At 48.3% G+C, this 13,142-nt stretch overlaps 1 protein-coding gene and 1 pseudogene across 3 annotated transcripts in view; both read right to left on the bottom strand.

Moving 5' to 3' along the window:
• Positions 1–13,142, bottom strand: part of SRL (sarcalumenin) — a 64,627-nt gene that overhangs the window by 39,215 nt on the left and 12,270 nt on the right. The window contains exon 1 of one of the 3 annotated variants that reach the window (XM_006140747.2): positions 4,349–4,544. The exons of 1 other annotated variant lie outside the window; for it this stretch is intronic. In XM_006140747.2, the coding sequence (XP_006140809.1) occupies positions 4,349–4,409 (61 nt within the window). In that variant the 5' untranslated portion in view covers positions 4,410–4,544. Of the gene's footprint in view, positions 1–4,348; positions 4,545–13,142 lie in introns of those variants that run through there. One more of the 3 variants, XM_014589254.2, reaches the window with a different exon arrangement.
• Positions 10,727–12,858, bottom strand: LOC102484369 (ribose-5-phosphate isomerase pseudogene; annotated as a pseudogene).

The following is a 13,142-nucleotide window of genomic DNA, read 5'->3' as shown; positions in this document are numbered from 1 at the left end:
TCTTTCCCTTTCTCATAGAGGAAATAAGATAAACTTTGAAAATCTGCTAGAATCAGTGCTTTGCCCACTGGAGACTCCACAGATAGCTGTTGGTGAACATCTCGGCTGGTGGAGCTTGGAGCTGACTTTCGCTCTCCACTCTCCACAGCATCCCAGCTCTGGGTGGCAGCTCTCCAGGCCTCTCATGATCACAGCTCTGAGGTGTCCACTGGCCTCCCAGCCTCCTCTCACTGTGCTGTTTGTTCATCTACCATCTAGTACCACACAACTCAGGGTACTGGGAGGAGCCACCAGTACCCTTGGGAACATTAGGCTGGTTCCTTCCTCTCTGTGGCCTTCTATACCCTCCATAGCAATCTCTAGTGTAGACCAAGACCTCCGACCTTGTTCCTGAGGTAAGCTCCCTGGCTGGCACCAGAGCCACTGAGTCCGCCCTTATACATGATGTCCACCTGAGGTTTCCTCGACACATCTCATCAGAGCCAAGCATGTCTCCCCGTAAGTCATACCTCAGACCTTTCCTACTCGTGAGCCTCTGACAGCCCGGTCACACCACCCCCCTCCCATCTATTCCTGGTATTCTTCAGTCTTTCTCTCCACAAGACCCTTCCCCAGTGGCCCATAACAAACTTAGTCCTCTCTAGTACTGAAAGACTCCCTCTCCTTCCATGAGCCCATCTGTCCCCACTTACTGTTACTGTGTTACTGGCTTTACCTTCCTCAGACTTTTGTTTATTTTTTTAGGTTATGCCATAGGGCATGTATGCTAGCTGGAGAGAGAGAGAGGGAAAGTGAGAAATCACCCCCTAGGTCAGACGGCCAAGCCATAATCCTTTCTCCTCCTGGGATTTTGAGCATGCACACACAAGTGCCCAGTGTGACTTTCAAGTCACCAGGTCTGGAATTCAAATTCATGGCGGTTGGCCATGTGGAAATCCAGACACCTTAACCACCACACCACCTGCTGGCCCCACCCAAATTTAATTTTTAAGTCTGTGTCTAAATATGTTGCCTCCATGTCCTCATACTCTTAAACCTCTCATTACCTGCCAGTGACCTGGTTGTCAAAGTCAGCATCTCATCTCCCTCCGTCTCTGTGATGGCTAACCCTGCTGACTGCCCCTCTTTCAGAGGACAACCTCTTCTTTCCAGGTCACTGTCTCTTCTTGAATCTTTCCTCAGCTTTCTGAAACCCATTCATTATCTTCTTCCTCTCTGACTCCCTAAATCCAGTGCTCTTCAATGACCAGTCCCTAGATCTCTGTTGTTCCTCTGCACCGGCTCCCGGGCAATCCCATAGCTCACTCACATTTACGTACTTGAATCTCATGCTTACATTCCCAGACCTGACTTTCCCCCAACCTCAATTCTCCTTTCTAACTATGTCACAGACCTCTATCCAAATGTCCTCTGGCATCCAACCTTCATAATGGCCCAAACTGAAATTTTATTTATTTTTTTAAATTGCTAGATGGTGCATGTACCCACCACATATCATGGAAACAGAGACAAAGGAAGAAAGCACATTCCAGTGGGAATAGTCACATCACAATCCCTCCTCCTCCATTTCTCCCTTTTGTTGAAATTTTGGACATGCATGCACATGTGCCTGGCGTTTTTTCGAGCCACTGGGACTGGGACTCAAACTACAGTCAGCCATATGGAATTGAATTCCCTTAGCTAGCTACTAGGCTATGGGGCAACCCCCAAACCAAATGCTTAAAATCTGCTCTTCTCTTTTGTTCCTGGTCTTTCTGGCAAAATTACTCATCCAGTGACCTAAGCGAAACCTGTAAGGGCTCCCTGTCTCCCGCTGTGGCTCACAGGCTGAGCTGGGAGGTGCTAACCGTTCTCTGCTCTCCCACCTCTCACCCAGGTCTGCACCTTCTCCTGCACTTCTGGCCCAGCTGACTGGCCAGTCTTCCTCGTGCCACTCCTTTCCACCAACAGCTGCCAGAAGCCAGCACTTAGGGACTGCATGCCCAGCCCCAACCTTGCCTTCCACGTAGGTGCCTCATGGCCCAAGGAGCATCTCTTCACCTCACCTGAGACGGAACAGAGACCCTTTTCTGGTTCTTCCTAGAGCCTCCGTTCTGACATAAGATTGTTCAGCCCGTTCCCCTTACATGAGATTTCCTCCCTGCTATCTTCCTGTGCCTGAATCCCTACTTCCTGCAAGGCCCAGCTCATATATTCCCTCATCTGAAACATTTCCTGATCCACTCAGCTCAAGGAAATCTTCCTCACTCTGTGAGGCTGACCATATGGGAAAGTTCCGGTTCACATCTAGAGACTACCTGAACACAGGGGCACATGTGCGCCCTTGATCTGGGGAAGAAGTACTGGGGGTGGATCGTGGTATCAAGACCCTGTCAGAAGTAGGGTGTGTGTGTGTGTGTGTGAGAGAGAGAGAGAGAGAGAGAGAGAGAGAGAGAAAGCATCTCTAATGTCCTTTCCCTCGTCCTTGAGCAGGTCTATCCCCAGGTCAGGTCTTCCTCACCAAAAGGAGGACCCTGGTGGTTGCAGAGGACTGAGGGCAGGACTGAAGGCTAGGGAGGTGTATGGTGGCCAAGCTTGGGTGCTCCACTTGAGTCCAGCATATGTGCTGCGAGTGAGGGAGCACAGGAAGGGGAGAAAAGGGGGCTGCAGAGCCCACTACCTGTCCAGCAGGACCCAGGAGCAAGGGAGGAAGTGGAGCCCTGCCTGCAGGTGTGGGTGGGAAAACGCTCAGGAGCAGAGATGCCACCTTCAGGTAGGGTGGCACTTATCAGCTGGCACAGCTCTGGGGGGAATGGACCACTAGGAAGAACATTACAGAGTGCAGTCTGGACCCTCTCCAAGGGTGCAGGAGGAAGTTATCTTTTGGAGCATCTACAGTCTACAAGAGTGGAGTAGTGATAAAGCCACCCAGGTGGATAGGATCCACAGCCCAAAAGCTGAGCAGGAGGAGGGAGGGAAGCACCAACCCTGGTTACAGGACAGGGACAGACACACATCTCAGGGCCCAGATGTCTAGCACCCTCAGTGGGAAGAAAGATAAAGGATGTCCCTAAAAGGCTAAAAATCCCTGGGGCCCTGCTCTATGGAAGCCAAGTGAGGTGGCAGCTGGGGCTGGGCCGAGCAGAGGAGGGGCCACCAAGGGGAGAGGGTGACAGTGGCTTGGGGCTCAGGATCCAATTACACTGCTGTTTCCATACTTAGCCACCTGACAGCCGCTCTAGCCCTGCAGCCCCACAGAGCCCAAATTAACTCAAGGACAGACAAGGGCAGCTCCCAGCTGTACATGCAATGGCTGAAGCCCCCTGCCTTATTCTGTCTCCGACACCCAAAGCGCTGACTTGCTCCTCCAACGTCTACTCGCCTGCCTGGGATGGTGCCCTTGCAGCCCCCTCAAGAGACAGAGTCTTAAAAGACCTGAGACCAGACTGGACTCAGTCCCACAGTCCCATGTGCACAGACTGAGCTGGGCTGGGTGAAGACCGTCAGGTCATGAAAGGAAGAAGCGGGGGGAATCCTGGGTTCCCAGGCGGGATCCCCAGAGCCCTCCCTGAAGCATCACCAAGGGGATCCAGCCCCAAGAGTCCTAGAACAAGAGAGGTGGCAAAATGATCTGATGTCCCCTCCATAGCCTATAAATAGCCCCCATGCTGCAACCCGAGCCACCCCTCCACTACACAAAATGCTGAGATGTCAAAGGAAAGCCCAACGTGCAGGGCCGAGCCCCCTTCCTGGCGAAAGCCCCTGCCCCAGCGGAGACTCTGCTCCGAAACAGGCCCCTTCCCTCCTGAACTCCACGCCAGTACTGTTCCAGCCCACTTATAACCCTCTTCCCAAGCCCAGTCCAAATGGACTCTGGCTCTATCCCAGTTCTCCAAGTGATCCCCAGGTTTGCCCGTGTCCCCATCCTCAGTCATGCAAACCCACGTCTCCAACAGAGATCAAGGCTGCTGCCCCATCTCCCAACAGGTGGGTCACTTGAATGACCTCCAATTCCAAGATTGTATTATTTTGTCCACCTTGGAGGCTCCTCTAGTTTTGATTTTCAGGGTCCTCTTTCTCAGCATCTCCCCGGTCAGGCTCCTCTCTGACCTGGCCCAGGCCTCAGCCAGTCTGCCCTCAGCCTACTATTCTACTTCCACTGCCTCTCCACGAGCTCCCTGCCCCAAGGCTCTCCAGCACCTAGCTTTCTCCACGGCCTTGGCCCCAAGAAGAAAGGTGATGAGTGAGATCAGCATGGAGCAGAGGTTAGCCATCAGCCTGACACCCCCACCCTACCCACAGTAAACAGAAGATTTGGGGCATGCAGTGGGGCTCAGAAGAGGCCTGGCCCGAGCCGTGTGGAGCATACCTGCTTGTCCTGAGAGCAGAAGCGAGGCCACAAAGCAGCAGAACAGAACCAGAGCCCTCATGGTGACTGCCAAGAGAACTCAGCTGCTCTGCGCCTCTATTTATACGGCTGCGGGTGGCAGGCAGCAGAGGGAGGGCCACACAGTCACTAGGGCAACTGGGGGCGGACGTGGCCGTGAGGAGGAAGAAGCCCAGACCCCGACAGACTGCACAGAGCCTCAGGCTGCTGCTTCTGCTGCTGTAGGCCCAGGGCTGGGCTCGCTCCCCTACCCCCAGCAGCCCTGGGATCACGTGACATGGCCACATGATGGGGAAAACTGGAGATAAAGTGGGGCATCCCTTGAACTGAGGTTTAGGAGTTGGGAACCCCGTCTTCCCAGAACTTGCACTAACTTGACCGAAGTCTGGGGCAGGTAAAGGACCTCAAAACTCCTCTGTTCAAGGAAGAAGGTGCAAGGCAAATCAAGAGACCCAATGAGGTAGCCTGACTTGCGGTCTGGCAAATCGTCAGTTAAGGAAAACCTGCAACGTCTGACTTTCGAGGTCAAGGGCCAGGAGCTTAACCTTCCTGGGCTTCTGGAAGAGAGAGTGCTGACCAGAGAGAACATTGGGCACTAAGAGACGTGGCTGAGGTTTGATGTAAGTTGGAGGGTGGAGGGAATAGAGATCACAGGCATTCCAGAATGTCCACTGCCTCTGCTAAGTGCTATTTGGTGCAATTTTTCTTTTAATATTTTGATACAGGGTACATGCCGGGACAGCTCAGCATGAACACGTTTCTGAGTGAGGAAGGCTGTGGATTAGAAATAGATGCAATAGGGACCAGCAGTTAGTGTAATGGCTATGTCGCTGGACTCCCACGTAGTCAACCGCGGTTCGCATCCTGGACCCGGTGGCTTAAAACTCACGCCGGGCGCGTGTGCGTGCGTGCCCAAGATCCCGAGAGGAGACTGGAGGAGAAGGGATTGCGGCAGGGCCATCCCCCCTAGGGGGTGATTTCTCGCTTTGTCTGTCTCTCTCTGTCTGGCGAGCACATGCACCCTACAGCAAAAACCTCTCCAAAAAAGAAATAGATGCAATAACAAACACACACAGACACACAAGTATAGAAAAGTGAGGATCGGGTAGGCACAGCCTCTCTGGTGGAGAAACTGCGACCAGAACTAGCCTCAGGTTTATTCTTTTAAAGGGCAGAGAATGGGGTAAGGGGAAATGGGATGTAAAAGGAATGGGAAAGAAGGAAGTGGAATGCAAAGAGAATAAGGGAGGAGAAATCAGAATGCAAAGCCAGTTGTTTTGGGATGTAAACTGACTGAAGATGTGAAAATGCCAGGTGCCATATAATTTCTCTGATCCTTTTGGGTGACAATCTGATAAACGCTTATGACTTCCTTTAGCCTGATACTGGGCAGTATGGACGTATTGGGTATCAACAGTAACGGGAAGACAACCACTGACAACAGGCAGGTACTGCTTTCATATGTAGGTGCTTCTCAATAGCCCTGCTAGAGCAGCTTACAGAAGCATATCTGCATGTGTCTACAGGCCACATGTTTTAATCACATGTTTTCAGACTGGCTGCTCTCCACAGGTGCAGGTACTTGCCAGAGAGAAACAAAGAGAGGGAGAGGGAGAAAGCACTCTCTGATGGGGTGTGGTCATGACATATCCCTTCTCTTCCATTTCTCCATCCTGTTGAGACTTAGGGCACACATACATGCACCCCCTGCCCCCTACTAGGGCAGGACTGAACCACATGGCTGACCACGTGGGATCACTTCACCACCAGGCCATGGAGCCAGGCCCGATGCAATTTTCTTAAAGACACCTGTTGCCCCCAGAGCCAGTTGTATGAAGCAAGGGAAAGCAGACACTAACATGTGAGAGAAGGCAGCATTTGACCATGGAGGGAAGAACTGACAGTAAATTAGGCATCTGTTACTGTCTAAGTGCTCCACATTTTTCTTTTCTTTTCTTTTCTTTTTTAAGTTTGCTACAGGGTGCATACTCTTGCTAGGGGGGAGGAGAGAGAGAAAGTGAGAAATCATGCCTCAGGGGAGCTGGCCATGCCCCCAATCCTTCCTCCTCCAGTTTCCTCTCAGGATTTTTGATCATGCATGCAAACACATGCATCCAGTGTGAATTTCAAGCTGCCAGGTCCAGGACTCAAAATTGTCATGTTGGCCATGTAAGATCCAGCATCTTGGCCTCCACACCACCTGCTGGCCCTCTTTTGCCCATTTAAAAAATGTATTCTTGGGGGACCAGCAGTTAGCATAATGGCTATGTTGCTGGACTCCCACGTAGTCGACCGCAGTTCGAGTCCCAGACCCAGTGGCTTAAGCTCACGCCGGGCACATGTGCATGTGTGCCCAAGATCCCGAGAGGAGAATGGAGAAGGGATTGCAGCGTGGCCATCCCCCCTGGGGGGTGATTTCTTGCTTTCTGTCTCTCCGTCTCTGTCTGGCGAGCGCACATGCCCTATAGCAAAAACCTCTCCAAAAAAAAAAACAAAAAAGTATTCTTTTTTCTTTCTTTCATGAGAGACAAACACCCTTAACAAGGTCTTACACTATGATCCTCCCCAGTCAGCCATGATCATGGACATGTATGCATCTGGCATGTATATATCCCCCCCAGGAATCAAACCCCAATTGTTCATATGACTCCAGCATCAGAGTAGCTGTGCTGCACCATCATGGCTGATCTTTTTGCCTTTTTGAAATTTGCTATAGATATACACTCACTAGACAGAAAAGATGGGAAAATGAGAAAGTACCCCCTGGGGGTTGGCTATGCTGCAATCCCCTCCTCCATTCTCCTCTTAGGATTTTGGCATGCGCACACAGGTGCCCAGCATATTTTTCAAGTTGCTGGACCTGGGATTCAAATTGTAGTCAGCCATGTAGGATCCAGAAGCCTTAATAACCACACCACCAGGTAGTCCTCTTTTGTCCATTTTTAATTCATTGTTCTTTTAATGTGTCTTAAGACTTATTGTACACAGAGGACACAAATCCTCTATCAGGTATATAATGTGTGAATACATTCTCCTGCTCTGTGGCCTATTTTTTCATATATGTAAGTCCCTCTCAAAGTTCAGAAGTTTTTTTGTTTTGTTTTGTTTTTAAGAATTATTTTATTTGGGGGCCAGCAGCTAGTGTAATGGCTATGTCACTGGACTCCCATGTAGTCAACCGTGGTTTGAGTCCTGGACCTGGTGGCTTAAACTCACGCCAGGCATGTGTGCGTATGTGCCCAAGATCCTCAGAGGAGAATGGAGGAAAAGGGATTATGATGTGGCCATCCCCCCTGGGGGGTGATTTCTTGCTTTCTGTCTGTCTCTCTGGCAAGCACATGTGCCCTTCAGCACAAACCTCTAAAAAAAAAAAAAAAAAGAATTATTTTATTTAACTTTATTTTATTTGTTATTTTATTTTTATTTATTTTGACCAAAGAGGGATAGAGAGAGAGAAAGTGAGAAAGCCAGTCGCCAGGACTGTGGTCAGCCACGTTGGAGTCCAGTGCCCTTATCCACCATGCCACCTGCCAGCCCCGAAAGAGCAGAAGTTCTTTATCAGGTGTTCTTTTATGAATTATGTCTTATGATGTGATATCACACTTTATGAATCACACTTTTGGTGTCACTTTTTTCTTTTTTTTTTGCCTAACCTAAGGTCACAAAGATTTGTCTTCTGCTAGAATTATAATCATTTCAGGTTCTACATTTACACCTATGATACGCATTACACTCTTTTTTTTCTTCCTTTGGAGAGATTTTTGCTATAGGGCATGTATCTCGCCCTAGACAGAGACAGACAGAGACATAGAAAGCAAGAAATCACCCTAAAGAGGGGATGGCCACTTCCCAATCTTTTCTCCTCTATCCTCCTTTTAGGATTCTGGGCACACATGCACTCCATGCACCTAGGGTGAGTTTCAAGCCTCCAGGTCTGAGACTTTAACTGTGGTTGGACATAAGGGAGTCAAGCAATGTAACCCTCATGCCATCTGCAGGTCCCTACACTTTTTTAAAATATGTTACAAAAAAATGGACCAATTTTTTTTTTGAGAGGTTTTTGTTATAGGGCGCGTGCGCTCACCAGAAAGACAGAGAGAGACAGAGAGACAAAAAGTAAGAAATCACCCCCCAGGGGGGATGGCCATGCCTCAATCCCTTCTCCTCCATTCTCCTCTCGGGATCTTGGGCAAGCACGCACATGCGCTTGGCGTGAGTTTAAGCCACCGGGTCCAGGACTTGAACCACAATCAACTACATGGAGTCCAGCAACATAGCTGCTGCGCCAACTGCTGGTCCAAAAAATGGACCAATTTTTTAAAAGATTTTTTTTTTTTTTTATAGGGCATATGTGTTCACCAAAGAGAGGGAAATTAAGAAAGCAAGCCGCCAGGTCCAGGACTTAAACTGCGGTTGGCCAGGTGAGAGTCCAACACAACCACCACACTATCTCCTGGCCCCCAAAGTTCACATTTTTACATACACGGTCAATTGTTCCATTTGTTGGACAAACAGTTCATTTGTTGAAGACTATCCTTGGGGCCAGCAAGTGACATGGTGGTTAAGGTATTGTATTCCCACATGGCCAACTGCAATTTGAGTCCTGGACCTGACAGCTTGAAATTTATGCCGGGCACTTGTGCATGCGAGTGTGTGCCTAAAATCCTGAGAATGGAGAAGGGATTGTGATGTGGCCATCCCCTCTGGGGGATGACTTCTCACTTAATCTCTCTCTCTCTCTCTCTCTCTCAGGTGAATCCATGTGCATTATAGCAACACTCAAAAAAAAAAATTACTATCCTTTTTCCTCTAAATTGACCTTCTATCTTTTTAAAAAATCAACTGACCATATACATATGACTATTTCTGGACCAGATTCTGTCCAAGCATATACACACACACACTGATCTATGTCTTTTTTTCACTAATACTGCTTTGATTACTGTGGGTTCCTAGTAAGTCTTGAAACCAGGCGGCATAAATCCAACTTTGTTTTCTTTTTCAAAATCCCAGACAGACAAAATTCTAGTTTCTTGGGTTAGCTCATGGTATGGTGGTTAAGGCAGCCAGATTCCACTATGCAGTTCAAGTCAGCTTGAAAAATATGCAGGACCTGTGTGTATGCATATCTAAAATCCAGAAAGGAGGGAGATGAGAGGAAAGGAACTGCCCCATGGGGAGTGCTCTCTCTTCTCCCTCTGCATGTTTTTCAAGCTGCTGGATCTGGGATTCATAAACACACACCCCCTCTAGCAAAAAAAAAAAAAAAATCATAGCATAATGGTTATGTCACTGGGCTCCCACATGGGCGACCACAGTTTGAGTCCTGGACCTGGTGGCTTGAAACACACCATGTGTGTGCATGCTCAAAATCCTAGGAGAATGGAGAAGGGATTGAGGTGTGGTCATCATGCTCGGGAGGGTGATTTCTCACTTTGCCTCTCTGCCTTTCTGTCTTTCCAGTGAGCCCACAGACCCTATAGCAAAATTCTATTTTTTCTTTGGCAACACACTGCTTTATTTCAACCTACAAACAATATAATGAGGTGATGACTTTTGATGCCAAATCACACGAGGAAGTAATCATAAAGGAACAGAAAAAAATAACAACAAAAAGAAAATCATCAAAGACACAAGTAGTTCGTAGTTCACAGCAGTGCTCTGACAATACTGGCAAGTATTTCTGGCCACTGGCTTCCAACCACAGGGATATGAACAAAGCCCCGATCTTAGTGCAAGTACGTTTGCTCCCGGCAGTTTACCCTCCAAGTCACTCCACGCCACGCGGCTTCACTCAGCAGACTTCTGTAAACCTGGTCTTCAGACTTTACTAGGTATTGTGTACAATCACAAAGAAAACCAACCAAAAACAAAATGGGGAGTGGCAAAAAAGTAAACAAAGTTCCCAGAAGGCATCAGGAGATCACTACAGGCCCAGCCCTTTATTTTACCAACTTAAAGAAAAGTTCTGATTTTTATTTCTTAGCAAATCCAATATTGAGAAGCTTAACCAGCAGGCTCAAGTCAAAGGTTTTAAAAACAATCTTCCCTTCCTTTTTTTTGAATAAATACTTCATATAAAACATGAAATTGGGGACTAGTAGTTGGTGTAATGGCTGTGTGGCTGGACTCCCATGTAGACAACCGCTGTTTTGAGTCCCACCAATCCCTACTCCTCCATTCTCCTCTCGCGATCTTGGGCATGCAAGCATACACGCCCAGCATGAGTTTGAGCCACCAGGTCCAGGACTTGAACCACGGTCAACTACATGGGAATCCAACGACGTAGCTGTTACACCAACTGCTGGTCCCTTTTTTTTTTTTTTCTTTTTTGGAGAGGTATAAAAACATTTAATAACAATACTTCAGAAGACTGTATTTATCCCCCTGACCCACCCAACTCGGGCACTGCCAGCTGTCCACCTGGCACAGATACATTAAGGCAAAGGCTACTGGAGAGGCACTTCCACCCTGGCCATGGCTGAGGACACTAGCCACTTGGCTCCTTGCAGGGTCAGCAGAAAGGCTTCTCCTTCATGTTCAAGGAGCCATCCTGCATCCTGAAGCACACTCTCAGCTGTGTTGATGAACAGGCCTGTATCCACGACACCTGGGGTCATCTTAATAGCTGTGTTCACTTCAATCCATTTGTGCACTCAGTCAAACTTCCAGTCCAGGATAAAATCCCCATTATCTGTCACCAAAGGACCTGCCTTGTTGATGGCCATTCGAAGTTCAACTACACCTCCAAACTTCTTGGTCACGGCTGGGGCTCACTGGGACAAAGGCCATTGGGATGACCTAGATGGGGACTCCCTTGTGCCACTGATCCCCAAGGTTCTTTGAATCTTTCCTGAAATCAGCGATCATGATGAAGTGACTAGCATAGTCACCCACAATCTTCTGGGTGAGGCAGCCTCCACAGCCCTTGATGAGATTGAGATCGATGGAGAGGTCAATCTCTGGATGGTGATCCAGGTCACTGAAGGTTAAGTCATACTGCAGGATGAGCTGGTAGGCCTGAAAGGAAGTGGGGATACGCAGGAGGTTCAGGTTCTCATTTCACTCTTTCAGCTATTTGCTGTACAGCATGGACAATTGCAGAACCACTTCCAATTCTCAGTGCTTGGTTATTCTTCACATGGTTCTCCACAGCCACACAGCCCCCCAGCCTCTAAGCCTTTTCCGCCTTAAACATTGTGGAGGAGCCCAGGCAAATGCTGTTGGATCCCCCAGTACTTGTGCTGCCAGTGCGGCCTCAGGTCCCAGTCTGCGTATGCCATGGCAGCTGCACGTGGGAGCCCAGGAAGCCCCAGCTGTTTTACCCCGCCCCCCCCCCCACCCCCCCGGCCGGGGGGGCAGGGCCCGCCCCTAGAGGGTGCTGAAGGGAGGGGCCCAGTGCATCCCAACACCTCCAGCCTCTGCAAAAGTCCCGCCCCGCAAAATTCATTCTTAAAAAAAAAAAAAAAAAAAACACTAAGGACAAGCAGTTAGCGTAATGGCTATATTGCTGGCCTCCCATGTAGTCAACCGCAGTTCAAGTCCCAGACCTGGTGGCTTAAACTCACGCCGGGCACGTGTGCATGTGTGCCCAAGATCCTGAGAGGAGAATGGAGAAGGGATTGTGGCGTGGCCATTACCCCTGGGGGGTGATTTCTCGCTTTCTGTCTCTGTTTCTCTGTCTTTCTGGTGAGCACGCACGCCCTATAGCAAAAACCTCTCCAAAAAAAAGAAAAAAGAAAGAAAAAAATCTAGTTTTTCTACTCTTCCATACAAATTTTAGAATAAGCCTGTCTTTATAAAAAATACCCCTCTGGATTTTAATTGAGATTACAGTGAAACTATAGTGAACTAACAAGTTACCAACTGTAATGATTAATTTGAGGTGTCAACTTGGCTAGGCTATGGTGCCAAGTGTTTAGTCGAACATCAGACTGTAAGTGGCTGTGAATTTTAATATTTAAAACAGCAAAATTTGTGGGCCAGCAGGTGGAGTGAAGGCTAAACAACTGGGTCCCACATGACTGTGTGATTTGGGTCTGGGACCCTGGTGGCTTGAAAATCATGCCAGGCATGTGTGCTTGTGTGCCCAAAATCCCAAGAGGGCAATGGAGAAAAAACTGTGGTGTGGTCATTCCCTGTGCTTTCTCACCTTCCCTTTGTCTCTCTCTGGTGAATGCATTCATTCTCTGACAAAAAAATTTATTTTTAATTTTTTAACAAATTATATTTTTCTTTAAAAAAAGAAAAAGTCAGCTAGGTGGTATGGTGGTTAAGGCAGCTGGATCCCATATGGCTAACTACACAGTTCAAGTCCTGGACCTGGTGGCTTGAGAAACACTCCAGATGCATGTGCATGATTGCCTAAAATCCTCAGAGAATGGCGAAGGGACTGCAACATGGTCATTTCCCCCAGGAGTGCTTTCTCACACTCCCTCTCTCTTGCTGTTTCTCTCTAGTAGGCAAGCGTACCCTAAGCAATTGTTTTTCATTGTCATTATTTATTTTTTTGAAGTTGCTCAGAGAGAGACAGAAAGAGAGAGGAAAGTGAGAAAGAAAGCTGCCAGGTCCGGGACTCATATCAGTCAGCCGCATGCGAGTCTAGTCATCTTAACCACTGCAACACTGTGGATGTACTTAATGCCATTGTACATTAAAAAAATGATCAAGCTGGTAAACTTTATGTCAAATATTTATTTTACAATTTTTTTTAAGGAAAAAGGTGCCCTGTAAAACAAGAAACTAAATAGGAAGACAGATTCAATTGAAAATAAAT

The sequence above is a fragment of the Tupaia chinensis genome, unplaced genomic scaffold (genome assembly GCF_000334495.1).
Source record: "Tupaia chinensis unplaced genomic scaffold, TupChi_1.0 Scaffold000042_2, whole genome shotgun sequence".
NCBI lineage: Eukaryota > Metazoa > Chordata > Mammalia > Scandentia > Tupaiidae > Tupaia > Tupaia belangeri.
Note: the sequence above shows the minus strand (reverse complement) of the source record. Positions and strands in the feature narration are given on the sequence as shown.